Source organism: Vidua chalybeata, chromosome 5 (genome assembly GCF_026979565.1).
Source record: "Vidua chalybeata isolate OUT-0048 chromosome 5, bVidCha1 merged haplotype, whole genome shotgun sequence".
NCBI classification, from domain to species: Eukaryota; Metazoa; Chordata; class Aves; order Passeriformes; family Viduidae; genus Vidua; species Vidua chalybeata.
The window spans coordinates 48,583,272-48,604,555 of NC_071534.1; the positions used below are offsets into that span (position 1 = coordinate 48,583,272).

The 21,284-nt window shown below is 44.3% G+C and overlaps 1 protein-coding gene across 1 annotated transcript; it reads right to left on the bottom strand.

Annotated features, from left to right (window-relative positions):
- WNT2 (Wnt family member 2) lies at positions 1-15,434 on the bottom strand. The gene is made up of 5 exons (XM_053942932.1): positions 15,355-15,434; positions 13,782-14,005; positions 10,546-10,823; positions 7,429-7,693; positions 1-310 (listed from the first exon to the last, which is right to left on the bottom strand). Exons 1-5 carry the CDS (start codon positions 15,432-15,434, stop codon positions 81-83), a joined length of 1,077 nt encoding a protein of 358 aa, XP_053798907.1. The 3' UTR covers positions 1-80.
- Between the last annotated feature and the right edge of the window lie 5,850 nt (positions 15,435-21,284).

Below are 21,284 nucleotides of genomic sequence, written 5' to 3' on the forward strand. Positions count from 1 at the left end.
GTAAAAAAGATCTCTGATGCATTCCCTGCATGGACCAGGAAGGGCAAAGGCTGTGGTCCTCAGCATCAGTAGCCTGTGCGTCATGTCCGGGAAATCCAGCCAGCGCTCTTTGGCGCCTTGCAGGTGTGGATGTCCACCACTTCCAGGCAGTCCTGGCAGCGCACAGCACAGCACCAGTGGAATTTGCACTCGCATTTTGTCATCCTGCTGACGCGGGAGGTGTCGTAGCCTCTCCCGCAGCACATCACTTCACAGCTGTCCATGCCACGGGAGGTTTGGTTGCACACCCGACCAGCTGTCCCAAGGGACCCTGCAAAGGGAATGCACCAAAAGTCAGGAGGCAGATTTTAAGGAAAGACAGCAAGCATATGAAAATAGGTATGGGAGACATAATTTGTGATGTATTTGATCCTTTAACATCACATCACCCAGGATTCAATATCAAGCCAGAAAAATGCCTGTAAAGGTAAAATTGCTCCCAAATTTCCCCTAGGAATCAGACCTGGAGATGAGGAGAAAGAAAATGGATGAAATACTTTAAGGGTCTGCCTGATTCTCTTAATATCATCACGTTTTGCTTCATCTTTCCCTGGTACTTTCTTCCCCTCCAGGGAGCAGACACCCTTCCCAAGGCAGTCCTGCACCCAGGCCCCCAGGACTGTCTGAAATGGGATGCCCGGGTGGGGTGTCCATCTTCACGGTGCTTGGGATCTCATGGGCTTTGCTGAGGAGCTCTGGGTGTGCAAGAGAGGGCTAGGAAAGAGAAGACCACAGAATCTAGTGTCTGCCAGGGATTCAGTGGGTAAAGTAACTGTGTTACTTTATTAACACAGTTAATTATTTACTAAATAATTAAAGCTTTGCAGAAGTGAGTGCAGAAGCACCCTGGGCATTTGGCATCACTGCTGTGTCCACCCACAGGCCCCATTCCACCAGCTCAGGTGGCAGCTGAAGAGTTGCTGCTCTGTGTGCATCTTATCTCTGTAGGGTAACACAAAGGGTTCTTCTCCCCTTTCATGATAAGATTAGAAGAAATTAAATTATAGCCTGCTGTGGACAGAAAGAGGGAGAGGAACCATACCACACCTTATCATACTCTTCAAACACTCAGGAGGAGTGACTGAAATGCCTGTGCCTATATCCACATGGCACAAAATGGCTCTGGCATGTCTTAGTCTGAACAGTGACTGTACCACATAGGAGCCACTGTTCATCTAACACAAACTGATTTTAGGGTACATTTTAGGATCAATACCACAGGTGCTGACAGGTTATTACCACCAAACTGAAAACTTCATAAAAATTAATTGCCTTACCTAATTTTCTATGTATTGCTATTATGAATCAAATGCAGATACATCCAAAAATTAACATTCTTCTGATATTTTCCACAGACCTGATTACAACTCCTTTCTCTTTTTGGGTAAGGTGATATTCCCTAGGTAATGGCTGTGGTCAGTAAATTAACTGGAATTATTTTACAAAGCGTATTTACAGGTGCACACCGAATATGAACAATTTACCTTCTTAGGGAAAACTAATACATGCAAACATTAATTAAAATTTGCATAAGCTAGGATAGCAAACCAATCTTAATTAATAAAATGTAAACTGCAGTTAAATTGTAATTATTAATAATTTTGGTTGAATAAATTCCAATTTTATTTTTTTTTCCTCCTATAGTGAATTTATGGCTGTATGCACTGATGCTGCTGTCTCAAAGCAATTTATAACATACAAGTTCTTCATTGTCCCTCTATTCCTTGCTGTCCTCCCAACATCAGGAAGACTTCATATTATATGGGGGCTGGCCCCAAACCACTAATGTAATGAGGGGTCTCAGGAACTAGACCAAAGTCACCTTTTTAAACTGTGTTTTTTCATGGGACCAACACATGATCCAGCCTCTCAGCCATGGGGGTGCAAATTTTCCTCTTTTTGTATCAAACTTAGGACAGTCTTCAACTATTGTCCTGGAGAAGTGCTTCAGCCCCTAGAACACAGCTTCCCTCCCATGGCCTAGATTCCTGTACTTATTTAAATATTTAAATATTCATTGAGTAGAGGTATACACCTGGAGAGTTTCACTATGGAGCAGCTGGTTCATGTCTGCTGCAGGCAGAGCAGAAGGGTGTTCACGGCCACCAGCACCCTGGCTCAGCACAGGGCCCACGGCCGCCCATCCCAGAGCCGCTCACTGGCTGGGGCCCTGGCCCTGCCTCAGGGCTCCTGAGCTGCAAAGGTGCTGCTGCACCAGCCAGCAGACATGTGCTGAGCCACCCCAGGGGGAACTGGCAGAGCGAAGAGAAAACACACTGAATGGAGCCAGAAACAGGCTCCTGCACTTGCAGCCTGGTAAATCCCAAATCTCCTTGGGGTCTGAGCATATTCATGCTGCTGCTTATGGACCAGTGCTCTGCAGAACATCCTTGGGGAGATGGCTGAACAGCTCTTTATAGTACACCTCTGATATTTGGGGGAGCATCTCAGTTGGCTGTAACAACCGGCGATGTGGTGCATCAGGCACAGCCTGCACCAGGAAACCAGCAGTAACTCCTGCTCCTGGCCTACTGTCCCTATAGCCAGTGCCACCACCTGGATCCCCTGCAAGAAGGGAGGAGAGGTGCCCCCAGCAGTGACCCACACGAGCACACACTACTCCCAGCAAGCCCTCAGCTGTGCAGTTCTCCCTGCAGAGCCAGCTGCACCAGGGCAACTGGCATAACAGGCATAGCAGTGATACCAAGAGGCCTGTCCCAGATCTTTTTTTCAGGAATCACTCCTTGATGGGGGAAGAGAGACTTCCAGTGGCCCCCAGTGCCCCCAGTCTAGGCAAGGCTGAGGAGTCAGGGGGATGAGTCAGGGGCTGAGGAGTCAGAACTACATGATGCACCTGTGGTCCCACAGGAAGCCTGTGGTAGAAAAAAAGCCTGATCCTGCTTCCCAGCCATCATACTCTCCTCCATCCATGATGCTGAACAAACAGCTGGGATACCTGAATGTAAGTTCTGCTGTTTGTGTCAGCCCACAGCATCATATATATCCAGCAATATCCATCACATCCCAGATTGTGCAAAATACAACCAAATTCACAGAAAGTGTTATTAGACATTGGAATGGATCTCCCAGGGAGGGGGTGGAATCACTGGCTCTGAAGATGTTTAAGGAAAGACTTGGTGTGGCACTTAGTGCATGATCTAGTTGACATGGTGGTGTTTGCTCAAAGGTTGGATTTGGTGATCTCAGAGGTCTTTTCCAACCTAACTGATTCTGTGAAGAACTTTTAAAGGCACTTGTCCTGCTCTCTCTGTTCAGACCAAAAAAACATTACAAAGGCCAATCTTGTGGCCCACGTGATTAACATTCTATATCAGGAATTCACACCAGTGGAGGAAAAGCAAAGTTGCCCTCCACCTCAGCACAACTCCCAACCAGGAGCAAAGTGGGGCCGTGTCATTTGGCTGCTGGGGGTGAAGGAAGACCCCATGTTCCCCCACATCCATCAGGAGCTGCACAGAAAGGTTTGACCACATTCCTGAGCTGAGGCCCAAGTTAGTTTCCAAGTCCGATGTTCTTATTTCCAGATGTAAGGGGAAACCACACAGCACTAAAGGACAACCTAAGCAGGATCCATCCACTGCTTTCAACAGGAGTTTTGCCACCAGCTTCAAAATCAAAATTATTTCAGCCACTAACAGACAGTCAGAAACTGGTATCATCTGATGCTGACCACAAAACATCAACATTTACTACACAACTACAACAGGGGACTTAATTATCCACAGATTGTGACAAAAGTGAAAACAAGCTCATATAAAGGCTAAGTTTTTGAGCAAAACCAACCACTTTAAAGTTCAAACAGCATCTTCAGAATCTCTGCAGCTTCTCTAGTGAGAAGGAATATTAACAATAACCAGCAGTAAGGAGCCAGACAAGTTACTGTGCTCCTTGGCAGGCTCGAGTGATGAAGGCAGCAGAAAACACTTCACAAAATAAGGCAGAGTTTTCTGCCTGCTACCTGCAATGCACCTCCTCGTGACTTACAAGGCAGGAGTAGGTTCTAACTTGCAAAAAATTTTTGTTCAACCTCTTTGTTTTCATTTCAAATGTTGGAATTGCCATGCCTACACACATTTTACCTGCCAAAACATCAACAGCTTTTCACACTGCCAACTTCACAGCCTGTATATCAAGTCCTTTCTTCTCAGTTTGCACAGTTATTTTTGGAAATCAACATCTGTTATGTTGAAAAATATTTTCTTTCCATTCTTAAAGCCCTAAAATGTATTTATTAGTATATAATGAGAGCTTTTTCCTTCTACTTCTATTGATTAAAATCTGGTGTCAAGCAATAACATCCATTATTAGACTTACACACACACTCAAACAAAAGCAAAAAGAAAAGTGCAAAACCAGTTAAATCCCCAATGATAGTTTCCTCACAAGTGTTCTTGGGGAAAAAACAATTGAAGGAAATGTTCACAGAAAAGTAGCTCTGGAGCTACTGGATCTTACAGACAACACCTAGTACAGAAGGGCTGGAAGAGAACAGGCAGTACACATTGGAGGTAGATTTGTCTGGAGGGGCTGCAATTTCCCAGTCCAGCACTGAAGAGATGGCTATGTGTTGATAAAAACAGTTTACCTGGGATGACTTTTAAAAGCTCTCTGGGATGTTCTATCTCTATTTCTATCAAATTTTGAGTATGAAATTGTGAGCAAAAATTATTTCAGCAGAGTTAGGTGTGCAGGGTTAAATGAATTCTGAACACTTGGTCCTTTGTGAGATCTTAAGGCAAGGAAAGAGGTGGGCAGGTTATTACATTCATTATCTTGCTATTGAGTTACTATTAATGATTTCCCATATTATACCTCTCCTAAAATCAATTACTCCTCTTTTCCTTTCTAGAGAAAAAAAAAAAAAAGAAAAAAGAAAAAAGAAAAAAAGAAAAAAAAAAGAAAAAACAAACAAAAACAAACAAACAAACAAACAAACCCAAACAAACTATATTTTGGGGTGTTCCATGTATGTATGTCCAGCTGCCCCCTCAGACAGAATGCCATACCCAGGGTGGAAGCTCCAGTGGGGGAAGAGAAGGTATCTGCTCTTTTCCTGGGTAGGCTGCTAATGGCAGAATCCTTGAGCACTTTTAACTCACTGGTTCCAATGTGTTAGCACAATCACGCCACAGAGTACACTGGCTTGGACATTTTAGTTTGTGAAGTTGTCTCCTGGTCAAGTCATGAAACTTCATAAGGTTTTCTCTGTGAATCCTTCATTCAGCTCCAGCACTAACCAAGCTCTCAGATAATTTTTTTCCCTGAAGCACCAAATTGCTTGAATTCCCTGGAGAATGAAAGGCAGAACTGTATTCAATGACATACTAAAACATTGTGGTATTAGATTTAGCTGACACTGAATCTAATACCACACTGAGATGCTCCCCACCTACTTCCAAACTCTGACTTCCATAATCTCATTCCATTTGCAACCATTTGACAGGGCTGGCACTCTGCAATGTTCAACAGGGCAAACCAAAAAATGAAAAAAATGTGGTGCAGCAGCCAAAATCATCTCCCACAAAGTCAGATCAGGTTTTGTTTGTGTGGTTCTTTCTTTGCTCCATGCAAGCAGCAGGGCATCCCACATCCCAACAAAGGTTTACTGCAGTTTTCTAAAAATATGCTCTTCTAAACAGCCACATTCTGAGCAGCAAAGAAACACCACCTCAGCTGCAGTGTTATATTGAGCTGAGCCAAAAAACCAAATCAGACTATGCCATCTCTGGGCAGGCTCATCAGTGTCTGGCAAATGCACTTAATACACTGTGGTGAAAAATGCCCACTCTCCTCCAAAATAACAAGGCCGACAGATGAAATTAGGTTTAGTGCAAAGAGATTATTAAAAGGCTTTTTGACATAGAAATGGGTAGTGTACAAGTTCTTCTTCCAGGGGAAATCATGTTTTTTACAATAAATGAGGCAACATTAAGAGATAAATGTTTTGAAAAAAACCTAGTCTGCAAAGTTAATCTCTGCATGATGCCACAATATGTCCATTTATTCACTTGGATTAGACTTTACAGTGTCAGACACTATTCAAGGAATGGTATGTGCAGGTAATAAACATCACCTGCCAAAATAATAAATAACATGTAAAATTACATTGACGACTCAACTAACCAGAAACACTGTACAATGTAATTGTACTGGATGAAATTCTGCATTCACTGAAGTCAATAGTACATGACCAGGAATTCACATATTGTTCTTATTTAAGTACAGCTGTTTTGCAATGTTTATTCCAAGCAAACTTGGATTGTAAACATGCAGCAGTGCCAAAAAGACTCGAGCTGCATTGCTATCCAGATACTTAAGGTTTTGTCATATGGGGTGCAATCTGGTCCATTATACAACCTATTAATTAGTTCCACAACTAATACATTACTCAGTCTGCCTCTCTTTTCCAAATTTCTGGTTTTCTAGTTGCTAGTTTTTAATTGCCACATCAGGAAATACTATACATAGGTCAAGAGCCATTAGCAGGTTTCCTGGTGCTTGGCAGCGCCTTGAATTCTGTAACACTGCTAAGTGTGTCTCTATCGACTCTCTGAAGCAGGAAAATCCAGTGTGAACAGCAGCACCAATACTTTATCTCTTCCCACAGGGGCTGGCATAGCTCTTCAGAAAATGTGATGGTTGTCATGGACAGAGCCAACACTGCCTCATAAAGAGGAATAAACAGCTATGTCACTCAGCCAAGTGTGCTGTGTCCCACCCACCTCTACTCCTTCATCCACCTGCATGTCCTCCACGTCCTCTAGTTGCTGCTTCACCCCCCATTACCCACAGCTGCCTTGACTGGTGCAAGCAGGGCTGGATTGTCACAGGCTGTACCTTCCACATTAGATGGGGACAGGCATGTCTGCAACTGGGGTCCACAGTTGCAGTGAGCTGTGGGAATGTGCAGATAAAGGAGGGCACCACAGTGGTAGCATAACAACCTGGAAAGGAAGCAACACAACAGGAGGTGGCATCAACAGGACCTGGGGCAGCTCTGGAGTGAGCACAAGAGTGTGGCTGTGCCCAGTATGGACCTGCCCCCAGAGCACAACTCAAACTTGTGCTGAAAGTAGCTTTACCTTACAGCATCTCCAGGGCTCCATAGCATCTGGCAGAAACCACTGAATTATATTAGAACAACTGGATGTTGTACACCTAGAGACATCAAGGAACTATTGTTCTTGTACTGAGTCCTTCGAAAACATCTTCTTCCCTGTTTTGTGCTGGTTACATGCATGGATTTATATAATATATATATATATGTATAAATATATACACACACACACACTCTCTCTCAATAAAATTATAATTTTTGACCTTTGAAGTACAAATGTCTTAAATAAAAGCATTCACATAGAGGCTTACCTACGTCCCTGTCCCTGATACAGTAGTCTGGAGAGCTCTCAAAGTATACCAGGTCATTCTTAGTTGGCTTCTTAAATTTCTTATTAGCCACAGTGAAACCTGTGCCATCTTGATTCATGACCACCTGAATTGCTCCATTGTATTTCTTCCACAGATAATCTCCTGTTTTCCTAAAGTCTGCCATGGCCAGCCAGCAGGTCCTTAGAGTGCAGGATCCACTCACACCGTGACATTTGCACTCCTGTTTCAAAAACCGCTTCACGGCCTGTTTAGAAATGCACAGGTAAATATAAATATACACAGGTAAAACAAAGTGCAATTAATTGCTTCTCAGCCCCTTTCCATCCATCCTGAAATGCCAGGCCTGTGATGGGTCTCCAAATTACGGTCTGTAGTGACACCCACTGGTAGCATCAAGTCATCCCCATGTGGTTGCTCTGCTCTGGTTGCTTGACTCACCGTACACACAATCCTCTGGCTGGTGGGCTTACCTTCTCCTGCCAGTCATCCCAAGGATCCACATGGTCTGCAGTGCTAGGACACAGACTGGACAGGAGGAAATGATCAGAAATGGCCAGAATCATTCAGTCCCTTGGGAGGTGAAGGTGCCCTCTCTCCCCATTGTTCCAGCTGCAGGATGGCTGTGCTGACCCTCTGACCCTTTCCAGCTCATCTTCATGAAGTTGCCCTTTACCCTGAACAGCGTTTCAAATATTGCCCAGAAATTCATAGGCATTTCATATTTAAATTATTTTTAAAAGGCTGTGTAAAGCATTGTACCTGTGCTAGGCATCAGATATATGCAGAATTTTAAAATACAGTATAGATAAAATACTTATTTTAACAAACAGATGCAGATTTTAACAAACATTTTAGAATAAGACCTTCATTATTTTGCGTTGGAGAGATCACCCTTATCATAAATTTAACATCTGGATAGTATTAAAGCCATTTCAGCTTCATCTCAGACATTTAAGCTATCTGTATGATGCTGGAGAACAACAGATGGGTTCATAGCCAGTAAATAATTAATTCCTAATTACGTAAATATGGGTATTTGATCTATAAATATTATGCCTTAAGAGTTCATGAAATATAAACTATTTAGAGTTTGTACAAGAGGAATGTCATCATGGGAGGAAGGTAAAAGAGAGGAAAGCTCCATGATTACAAGTGAGATTGATGCACAGCGGGGCAGCCTTTTTCAGTCAAGCACTTAGTAATAAAGTGAGAATGTATTACAAAACCAAAGTACTTTCAATTTTCTTTCCAACTTGTAAATGATATGACTACTTCAAAGAAGTCACTGGCATTCCCACAGCCCCATTTCATTGCCATATCACAAATCTGGGATTTAAGCAGATGTTTGGTTTTAATTATCTGAGCAGAAATCAATTTAACTACTTGTATGTTTAAAACAACTTGCTGGAATAGTGGAGGAAGAAGCACATAGGAATATGGTCTCTTGTTTTGCCAGTAATGCTCCTATACTCATATACAGCATATTATGTTCTATGATTCATATGGGAATATTAAAAATATTTGTTTCATTTATTTTTTAATTAGCACAGTTGGAATAGTCTAGTTTTAAAAGAGATATATCAACACCCCTTTTGGGGGCAAGAAAAAAACAAGGCCACAGATGGTCTTACCCAGGTCAAAATACCAGGCTTGTGAGCAGCTGAGGTGGTGAGATCCTGCAAAGCTAAACCTACACTACTGCACTGTGAATACAAAACAGTGTCTCTATCCATAAAGCAGGTCCTAGAGATATGATAACATAATCATTATTTTTAATTGAATATGTTTATTAAAAATTCTTTATCTTTTTCTAAAAACCTTACTACCTTAATATTTGGCAGGGGTGTTTTTTAAAACTAAAAAATAATAAGATGCTCAAATACTACAGAAAGTACTTCCCATCATGGAACTTACTCGCACCCAAAAAAAAAAAATCTTTGTGTTGTAGACTTCAGCCTCTTTTGGACAGTAACAGAAACATGACCACAGTACTGCATGTGCCTATCACTGATCTAAAAAGCCTCATCTGCCTACATTACATATTAATTAAACATGCTGACAATAAGCAGATGGAGGAAAGATGCTGAAGAACAAATATTTTTAAGGAAAATCATCTACTTGCAGTACAAAAAAAGATCAGAATACAAACAACTTAATTCCTACTGAATATACATTAAGGAAAACCAAAGATAAGACACAAAAAGGCTCTACAAATAATTCCAGAAGTGCTTGGTCTAGTACAATAAAATGTTTTTTTTTTTCTGTATTTCAGATGTCATGGGAGCAGCAAAGTCTTAACATATTTTAAAAAATGAAACAGTATATTCCAGTTTCATGCACCATTCTTACTTACTTAGCACTTCTTCATAGCTACCACTACAAAATGTTAGTGCAGATACTCCTCAGCCCTTGCACCAGAGGTGGGCAATACACCTGGCAACTACTCCTTCTACTCACCTACGATGTGAAGGTAAAGACTTTTTTAGTTGAAATTCGGGAATGGTATTTTCATACAATGTTTAGGAAAGGGGTTGCAGGTCATGCGCCAAGGCCATTGCCTTTTGGAGGGATATGTATTTTAAAAAGTGACGTATATTTAAAAAGTGAAGTAGTTACCTTTTATCTCTGCCCACTTTGTGATTAAGTTTACCATATACATACAGAAATTGACAGAATGGGGTTTTTTTCTCGAGAGTTATTTTGGATTTGCTCTTTGTTAAGCCTGTTCTTCAGTGTGATCTTTAGCCTCTCTTAGGAAATTGTATTCTGTATTAACCAAGAATAAAACTCCTGCTTATATAAGAATTTGGCTCAAAACAAAACCTCCATCCAAACTGATCCTGCAGCTTAGACTCCTGCTTAACTTCCCACACAAGGAGTGACTGAAGTGACTCCAACAGGAATACTGTTAGGCAGTTGAATTTAGTCTCTTTGTAGATCTCTGTCACACTGATAGAAACAGCAGCTCAGGCTCCTGTTCTTCCCGTATTTCTTCATAATTGCTGAGACCAGACAGCAAGGGCCAAGCATTAACTGCCCCAGACACAATAGAGTTGTCCAAGAACATCTCTAGGCATCTATTGGATGGACACCCACCTTCCTTCCAGCTCTGTTGTTGTGAAGGTTCATCAGTGCCCTGGCATCTTTTCCTTTCCGTTCTTTGGCATCCACAAAGGCTCTGGCAAATTTAATGCCATAGTCAATGTTATCACTGCAGCCACCCCAGTCAAAATGGCCCTTGCTGTCCTTGGCAGAGCCTTTCTTCTTGGGATCACAGGAGCAGGATTTCAGCTCCCCTTGGCTACATGCCCTGGTGATGGCAAAAACAACTCCAGCAGAGGAGATGGCGTGTACAAAAGCAGACTCTCGACTACCTGAAACAAAAGAAGTCATTTTAAATATCATTGGGGTGGCTACTTTCAGTGGCTGTCCTAGATCCAAGACAGTTAGGCTGGACTTTTTTGCAGAGCAAAAGATAAACTAGGCTGAAATCATACAAATACACATTCCCTGGAGCCAGAATTAGTCATGGCTTAAACTTGGACCCCTCCCTGGTAAAAGCTCATCAATATAGTGTTAGAGTTGGAAAATATTAAACATTTGCTTCTGATATTGATTCATATACTTTCATGGATCAGTTGCTTTGTACAGATATGTGAATAGGACAGCTGGTATTCCTATCACATTTCATGAATTTGGAAGAATATATGAAGTGCTATGTGAGAGATAAGTTTAAGAAATTATTAAATAGGAACACTAAAACAACACATACATTGCAAAATAGTGCAAGTAACTCTTGAAACTAGATTTTCCTCTCCTGAAGTTCTTGGAATAGACTTTCCTGCTTAAAACATGCTAGGGAGAAAACTTGGGTGTTATTTTCTGAAAAATAAGTTAATATTAGGTTTTCAGCCTAGAATCAAGCCCGTAACCGTAATTCACACAAATAAGTTCCATTAAATCAATGGCACCACTTGTGTCATGCTTGAGGCAGGATTTGGTCTGGCAGCTGTGACTTCTTCATGCCAGCTGCTCTGGCAGCTTTCCCATCTCCTAACCAAGATACTTCATTATACCAAAGATTATCCGAATTTCTAGACTATGCCTACTCATAGGCAATTAAGTATAGATTTCAATGTAATAATTGCTTTTATTTTAAGATGCAGTAGTTTACAATACAGACATACATTACACTGACACAAATCTATTTATGGTAATGGAATATTTTCCTACTTTTAAAGTTTTTAGCACAGGAAGAACAACAAGTAGATTTTTTTTGCAATATCTAAGACAACTTGCAGTGAGAGAGACCTCTTTGCAGGGCTTGTAAGACTTAAGTAATGTTGGCACAGTAATAGAGGACCCCAAAGACAAATGTTAACAGTGATTTTTTTGTAGTGGCAGAATTACACCATGGAACGTAATATTTAGTATTTCAATTGCAGTAGCACCTATATATTTAAATTATGAATGGGCCCTGAACTTCCACACTCTGTGCAAGTCTTTTGCAAATGGCAGCTGGGTAAACCATGCCTTCCCTACACTGTCTTCAAAAACAGGCAGAGGTTATCATGGCTTGTTAGAAATCACGCTCTTTTGAAGACTTATTTCTGAGAAAACGTATTCAGAAATATCAAACATTTGCGAAGCGTTAATTAAAAATAAACACTTGATATTGTTGGAAGAGAAAATGTTTATTTGAGTTTATTGAACTAATCAATTTTATTAGAGCACTATCAAGCTACATTTCTATAGCAATCACAGCCTGATCAGGCTCAGTGCAGAGCTCAGAAGCCTGATGCTGTCATTCTCTCACATGAGCCAACAGTGAAAACTTCACTTTTGGAAAAACTGCATTTTTACTTTTTTTATTAAATAGCCTCATCATTATTAGTCTATGTTCTGCCAGACATGTTTTCCTGAACATCAGACAAACCTCATTGAAAACTTCAGCCTATGGGTGACGTTACTGGTTACTCACAAATAATTGCTAAGGGAACATGAAGCTGGTTACAGGAACCAATGGCTTACCAGCAGCAGAACCTAGCACAGAATGAAAATCCCTGTGCTCAGGTCAGCATGCCCAGTGTCTGCCATCCTCCTCTCTGTCCTCACCAGTGGGGCAATGGTACTTTCCTACCCAGAGTATTTTCCTACTCCCCTCCTTGCAGGTGCCATACTGCTCACAGCTTAGAATGATACTGGGGACATTCCAGGGACACAAGTGCCAGGGCAGGGTCAGCCACACCGGCTGTGCACCAAGAAAGGCCATGAGCACAGGGTGTGGCACTTGGTGAAAAGAGCTGCAGTTACTAAGAATCTCAGAAGATTTATCCCTTGGGTAAGGACACTCTGACACAGTAACAAATCCCAGCCATTTCTTTGAGTCAAAAGGGCCACATTTAAGATCTGAAGATTCACTAGATGCCTTCCTCCGACCTTTAGATGACAATACCACCCTGCTTAACCATCCTCCCTCAGGGCAGGAAGCACAATGTTGCTCCCTCAGTTGCTTGGGGTCTACACAAGCCTGGCTCACCTCTATCAGATGATTGTGCCCTGCCTCTCTCTCCCTCGGAGCCTGACCTGAAATGCCGCGGTGCCTGGAGGGCAGTGCTGCCCCGGCATGGGCGCACTCCGCTCACCCCGCAGACAGCACGGCCCTGGAGGCACTGCTGCGCTTTCCCGGATAAATACTCCAGCGGGAATCGGCCTGCAGGAGGGACTGGCTCCTGCCATCCCAACGCACTGGGCTCCTGTTTGCACTCGAGCTGCCCCTTTCAACAGGCCTCATCCCAAGTACTGGTATCCTGAGGCTGGGCAGTGATGGAAAGTCTTCTGTCCTGCTGCCACATTCTGATGCCTCAATTTCCCTGTAGGCCTTAATATGTGGGTTTGATATCCATTATACACCAAAAAAAGAGAAAAGTCGGGAGCTGCAGAGCCAGCCCCTAATATGCCAAAACCGCACATTGTCTCCCCGATTTGATAGAGGTTTTTAAGCAACACAGACCCTCACATTATCATATATGCTGTTCTGCTATCCGTGAGACCCTAAAATAACTTTGCATGTCCTCCTTCCTTTCCTCCTGAAATGTAAACCCAAGCTTCACCCTTGCTAAGGATGAAGGATACAGGAGGATGGCCAGAGTTTCTCCTGTGTCCCGCACACTGCCCAGGGCGTGCCAGCCCCTATTACCCTTATGAGGAACACTTTTGCCCTCACCCCGACTCTGCAAACCCCCTTTTACCCTCGGGCCGTGGGGGCTGCACGCCCCACCCAAGCCCGCGGGAAGCCCCTCCCTCACCCCGGCGGGGCCCGCGGGACTCACTGCGCAGCAGAACGCGGCCGAGCAGGCGCTGCCCCCGCTCCAGGGCGTTGCAGTCCCAGCGGTGCCGGCGGAACTGGTGCTGGCACTCGGCCGTCCAGGCGGCCACGCCACGGCCGATGGAGAGCATCGCCTCGGGGTGCCGCCGGCACAGCTGCCGCTGCCGGCTCACCAGGCCCGGCACGTTGTCGCACATCACCCGCGACGAGCCCACGGCGCCCATGTACCTGCGGGAGGGAAGGGGCAGGGCAGCACCGGGGGCCCGCGCCGACCCCCGTGCACCGACTCCGAGGGAAGCAGGGTCCTCAGCGCCCCGGAGCCTTCCTCTGGCGGGTCCCGAGCTGCAGCTACCTCTGCCTTTTTGGTGGAAATCCTTTACAATTAGTCATCGACCCTGTGTTTTTTTTAATAACGTGAAGCATTCAGGAGAACCTCAAGCCCCGCTATTGCAGCTCCGTGCAGTACTTAAAAAAAAAAAAAACAACAACCTTGAAAAAATTAAATTACATCATCTGTATCCAGATGGTCTCTATTAGTGCTGAAACGTTTCGAAAGGTACCTTTCATAAAATCCAAACTTCTATAGGTGTCTTTTGAAGGGATCAAACAGAAGAAAAGGTCCTTTTCTTGAATTTTCATTATTTTATACGATCATGAAATCGTTAATGCCGTAACTTCCAAAAAATATATAGTTAAGTCGCATTTAGAAGACACCATGATAAAAAGTCATCACAATAAATAACGTTTATACGACTAAGTACACGGATAGTCATTTTATTGAAACATGCCCAGTCTGATAAATCGGGCTTTGAGAGTCAAAGTTAAACGTGTTCCCCAGGATTACAAGAAGGGGTTTAACTCCTCTCCTACACCAAGACTTTCCAGCGTGGGCTTGGTTGGGGTCCCCAGTTTGAGGGGTAGGTTTATGTTTCCATTCTAACGCGTTTTGCAGCGAGCTGCCTGAGACGCCCCACGCCGACATCAACTATCACTTGAAGCCGGGCCCTGAGCTGCCCGCCGGGCTCTCAGCCCTCTGCTCTGGCAGTTTGCAGTTCAGCGAGGACTGTGGAGGGAGGGGCGGGGGAGGGCGAGGAAGAAATAAAAAATTAATTAATAAAAAAGTAGCGCCGCTGTAGCCAATTCCCAGCGCCGCCAAGGCGCGGAGGGGCGGCTGCCAGCAGCTGCGGGCGGCAACCCGCGCCCCTCGGGCGTATTCCCCTCCCGCCTCCCTGCCCTCGTCCCGCTCCCTCCGCGGCCCCGGGCGGTGCCCGCTGCCCCCGCCGGGCCGGGTCCCCCCGCACCGCTGCCGAAAGCTCCGGGTAGCCCCCGCAGTTGCGCTATGCTTATGCGGAGGAGGAGGTCGGAGAGCGGGGACGGGGTCTGGAAGGAGGTGCCGGGACCGTCTAAATCCGCTCGCTTTAAGGCCGGACATTCCGGACCGGAGCAGCTGGGAGCAGCGAGCTCCGCTTCTGCGAGACTAAAAGGGGGGAGGCTTCCCCCACCTTCCCTAAATCACAATTAATCCGACCCCACCTTCCCCAAGAGCAAATAAAAATTTCTGGAATTGCACAGCTTACCACCATGAGGAGGTGACTGGTGGGGTCGCCCAGATCAAGACCAAGGGAAGAGACCACCAGATCCCAGGGAGAAAGTTCATATTAGAAACGCTTCAGTCCACATCAGGTCAGTTGCGGGGGGCAGAAGAAATCCCATGGAGCAACAAGGACGAGCAGGGGCAAACGCAGCTCGAGGGCTACTTCTTTCCCGTGGGTCAAGCACCTTCGCATCCCCACGCGTGATCGCGGGGCTTACTGATCCCCTGCAGGGATACGGGGGATGCCGGTTGGTGCATCGCTCTGGATTCCTCTCGGTTCGCCCTGCACCAAATCCCTCAGGACGTGGAGTTCAGCCCCGCTCCCATCCTTCATCTTTGCCCCGATCCAGCTCTTCCCTGCAGTCACGGCAAAACTGAGGGGCTGGTGTGGGCTGCTCTCAGACTGGGTGGGTTCTGCTTTGGTTGGTGTTTTTTTTTTTTCCTCTGAAACTCTGATGGATGAAATGATGTCAAGAGACACTGGGGGAAGAGGAGGAGGTAACACCTCTGATTAGGCAAGGAATCCCGAGGAGCCAGTTGCTTTCCAATAACCCTACAAGCAGACAGTGAGTTCAGACCCGCCAGCAGATGCTACACGACCTGCTGCGGAGCCGGTGGCGGCCCCGGCAGGCTGTTACAAACCGGCAGCACTTGGCACCTCTGGGGTTTGGCATGACGGCAATTCATGGCTGGGTACACGCACCCGCGAACACCGAGCACGGAACGGAACCGAGATCCGGTGCTATCAGAGAAGCAGAGAGCCAGAGCAGTCCCGGTATGGGGTGGACACCACCCGGCCGCCTCCCCTCGTCACGGGCCCCGAAAAGCCGGGCCAGCTTCTCCGCGGGCACCGGTGCCGGGGCGCCTCTGCCCCGGACGTTCCTGCGCAGCCCCGCACCGCGGGGACCCCCGGCCCATGGGCTCCGACAGCGGGAAGGGCCACGCGCCCCATCGCACTTGAATCCCGGGATGGGGGAATCCGCAATCCGTCGCCGTCACACCGCTCCCCGGCCCGAGAGGCGACTGGCGGCCCCGCCCGAGAGAGGGGCGATGCGCCCGGGGTTAGAAGCGAAGTCAAGAACAAGGGATTTAGCAACTTTTTCACTTCGTATCATCTCTGCACAGCAAATACAGGGTAACACATATTCTAAACAACGAACCCTCATTATCAAACTGGACATGCCCCACTTCCGAGACAACATTCGTTGGCTGAAAAAAAGACAAATAAATGCCCAAGGTTGCTAAGTGAGTTAGGGACTACACAGCTCTTGTTACTAAAAGAAGCCTGCAGTTGTTAACTCCAAGTGAAAATCCTGGAAGAGCAAGGAAGCACCTTTTAAGAGCTGTTTTTCAGGCTGCGTATTACAGCCATTCTCGTGTTTCTCGGTACAACTTCTCAATATTCCAGGCATTGAACTTGATGTAGGCACCGTTTCAGAAAGAAAACGCAAAAGGTAGAATTATGTGAAGTTTTGAAGTGCTAACATTCACCCACTACTAACTTACTTTGAAAGAAGTACCACAAACAATCCTCAGAAATCAACACCAAACACCCACCCACAACTGCAATGTCAAGATCTTTTGACTGCAAAGACTTCCGAGTAAGAATAATTGAAGCTCGGGACACATGAATGCTTCTACAACAGTACTTACCCAGAGGCAACTACAGCTCCTCTTACTAACTCCAGCAGGTCTTACAAGCAACAGATGAGCATTCAGCGTCCATTTGATAAAATGTAATCAGTGTAAAAACACTCCAATTTTTAGCTTCTGGCTAACTTACTTCTTACATTTACAATACACTTTGGATCAATTACCGGGGCAGAGAAACACCAGTGAGGACAGCAAATTCCAGCAGTATTTTAGACCCATACAAAGACAGGCTGCAATCCTCCCTGCTACCAGCTTTCTCAGGCTTGCAGTAAAAAGCTGACTTCTTAGAATTTCTCACACCCTTCGGTATTAACAGGAGCTCCTTTACCTGTGGCTACTGCATTAGTGGCTTATCAACGATATCCTTTTCCCCTCCATTAGTACTTTACCCCATCTGCATTCCAGCTTTATTGCTATTCAGATTCTTTCTCCAACCCCTCCACTTTGTGCTTGCCCTACAGAAGTTCACCTTGGATCCACTATTTCTACTAACAACCACACCCTCATTATAGAGAATGACAAAACAGGCAAGTTTGGAAAGGAACTTGGGGGACCACACTGGTTTTGCATGGCCATGCTTAGGTAGCAGGGGTCCATAGGGTGGTTTCTGTGCGAAGATGCCAGAAGCTTCCCACATGTCTGACACAGCCAATGTCAGCCAGCCTCAGCATGAACCTGCCACTGGCTAAGGTCAAGCCCACTAGTGATGGTAGTTGCACCTATGGGACCACTACTTGATAATGCAAAAAAAAAAAAAAAACCCAAAAAAACCCTCTGCAACAGCAATTGTGCCAAAGAGTGTGTTGGACAATGTGAGAGGAACAGCTGTGGAGACATCCAGGGCAGTGAAGAGCAAAGGGGAGAAGGTTCTTCAGCTGCCAGGGCAGAGATTCCCAAGCAGACCACAGTGAGTCAGGCTGTCCTCCTGCAGCTGACAGAGGTCCATGGTGGAACAGAGATTAGAGATCCACCTGCAGTTCGTGGAGAACCCCATGCTGGGTTGAAGGAGGCTGTGACCCTGTGGGAAGCCCAAGCTAGAGCAGGGTACCCACAATGGAGCAGATCATGAAGAACTGCAGCCTGTGGAAAGGACTCACGCTGAAGAAGTTCATGGAGGACTGTCTCACATGAGAGGGAGGGCTGGTTCCTGATGCAGCCTGGAGAGGCTGCTGGCCTCCCTTGCTGCAAGAAAAGACTTAATCTAGAAATCTGTAGGTGTCTTCAACAAGTATTATGTGCACAGTTTCTCATACAGTTAAGAAATCATGCCACATATACATACGCAATACAGCCAACAGTGAAGTAGCCAGAGCACAGAAAGCCCCATTTTCTGTGTGCCTTCTGAAATCGAACTGAGGTTTTTCAATACAATAATGAAAACAATGTAGTTAAACCTGTATTTCTGCATTCAAAAAAGACTGTTTTCAGGAAAGATGAAGGCATGGAAGGCTCATCTGAAATTTTATTTAAGAAAAACCCCACCAAACTCTTAAGTAGAACACATCTTCCTGTATATATTACAGTCAGCAGCACATCTTAAAAGAACGGAAAATCCTCCCCCAGAGGTATCTCTGTAAGTCCCACTTCCAGGGACTATGACCCTATATTAAATGAAACTACACTGTTTAGATCAGGATAAAAACTAGAAGCAATTTATCAGCTATTAAACCTGCTGAGATCACATAATTAATTTCATGTCTTATCTCACTCAGATCTCAATGCAGCCCCATTACCTGAAAACTCCTATTTCTGGAATGATGGAATTAAAATTTTCAAATACACACTTCCCCCCCTTCCCCCCCCACCTCCAGAACAAAGAAACGACAGCACATGTCTTTAAAAGCAGAAATCTGCAGCTTGGATACCTGTTCGGCCTTCGAGGCTTTGTAGCCTTGCTACCTACTAACAGGTATAAGAACTGTAGTCTCTGTACATTAAGATCCAAAGCAACATTTGTAGTACTTTACAGTGTGTATTACTACATTTGTAGTAATTTGTAGTAATACAGGAGTTTTATTTGGGAAAGACAACCTGTAGCTTTTGCAGAACTGGTGAAACAGAGAAGGCAAATGCAAACAATCACCTACTCACAAGGAAGTGATAGCTCTGGGCAACACCTGTAAGGGTTCAAAAACAACAAAAGAAGGAAGAATAAATTGCACATTTTAAGTCCTGTCCTCAACAAGGCACCTGGATGAAATAAAAAATAAACCAAACACATGCTAAGGTCAGTGGAGAATATAATAGAAAAAACACCTCACTCTTTCTTAGTTTAAGAATACACATACCCCCAAATGCTTTTTATGACTTGTAATTGGCTAGAAAGGATAATTAAGGGTGATGCCTTACAATGTAAGTGAGACACTGCGCAAGTCAAAATTAAAGAGCAGGGCAAATCCTAAACATAGAAGAGAGACACAGGATACACAAACCACAGCATATCTTAGACAGGAAAATTTAAAACAAAAATCTTGCAGTTCCTTCAGATCTCCACTGGATTGTCCAAGGCCCTAATTTTACACAACAGCCTATACATTCAGAAAAGGCCATGGTATGAATAGTCATCTCTATGAAGACAAGTTAGGTATGCAATGATGTTGCAAGTAGGAACCTCACTACATCTTTAAGCAACCAGGTATCCCACAGGATTTGGCCCGAGGTCCAACTCAATCAATCCTCAGCATCTCAATTTGCACTACTGTAGTAGGAGAACAACAGCAGCAAGGCTGTGCAGTTTACCTGCTTAATACATGCAAAGCTCTTTAGCATTCTCCTCCAATCCCCTCATAGATGTGCAAATCATTGTATTCTTACTGTTCTGGGATAAAGACTGCAATTTGATGGCGTGCAGAAGGAGGCCTCTCAGCATGGACATTTTCATATGAAGGCTCCCTTAGGAGATGCTGGTGGGGTAAGAATTCTGAAAGTGTAGCTCAAGGGCCAGATGTTGAAGCAATCTTTTCCTGTGCTTCCTGCCCTATCACTACCATATTGTGACACCTTGTCAGAGAATTTGAAAGAGGCACGGAGACAACATGAAAGTGAATGAAGGATATTGAAAGGCATCATCTAAGCCCAAGTTTGGAATCCAAGAATCCAAAAATGCAATTTTTTTTTTCTTAATGATATGGTATGTTAAAATATTCTTTGTTCATTTGGCTCTTAAAATGTCCTCCTCATGCAACACAGTTTCTGATTGACCAATTAATGAAAACAGCTTAAAGTGATTACTCCAAGACCCTTGCTTCTTGTGAGTGGTTTACGGAATTTTGAACACTATACTTGAACAGTATAGGATGCCAAGGATGCTGCTGGCACAAAGCCTATGTTTAACCCAAATGACATTCACATCATTTTTTGTTTGCAATTGTGACTATAAGCATCAGAAACAGGTGACCCATAAGATAATTCAAAAAGACCAGCTTCTTCCAAATGTATTTTGGACATCATCTCCTGAAGTTCAGACTTTTGACTCACTTCTGCAAAAAACACTTCATAATAACTCTCACACTTGAAAAAAAACCACCAGCAACTATCATACATTAGTTTTTTTCCCCCCCTAAGTATTTTACACCAAAGGCATAATAATTTAGTTAAATACTGATAAAACTTTTCTGGAGCAGATTTTCGGTTCAACTGCAAGAACCCCAAGTTCAGCTTAAAAGTCCTCCAACTGACCAGATCTTTTCTTCAAATTGATGGAAAAAGAGTTTGAATTTTTGTTGTCTCAAATGTCAAGATCTACTAGTGTCAGGAAATGCATCTCTTGAAATGAAAGCTATATGCAGTGTCCTTCGAAGCTGCTTTGTTAATGCAATTTGTCACTTAAGTGGGGAAGTAAGGGTTAAGAAGCAGAATCTTTTGAAGGGCAGAAACCTTATGAGCAGTTGAAATAATTCCACTTAATGCAAAAGTACATGTAGGAAGCAGGCTGTACAACATGCCTGGCCACTCCCCCTCCACTACCAACCCCAGAAACCCCAAACACCTTCACCCAACAGAAACTCCCAAAAAACATTAGGTGTCAAAGTTCCAGTACAACCTCTGAGTCAACCCATCACTAAGCAAACTGCATTTGAACCGTATTTTGAGCTGATTAGAGGAGGAGTGGTATGTATATAACAGGTTCTACCTTTCACAATATGTGCCCTGTTAGTTTAGGATTAATTCTACAGTAATATGAAGAACCGGAGAACTGTTTTTTAAGTATTTCCTTTTATATACTTTGCTCAGGCTGACAGAATGTTCATTTCCACTTCT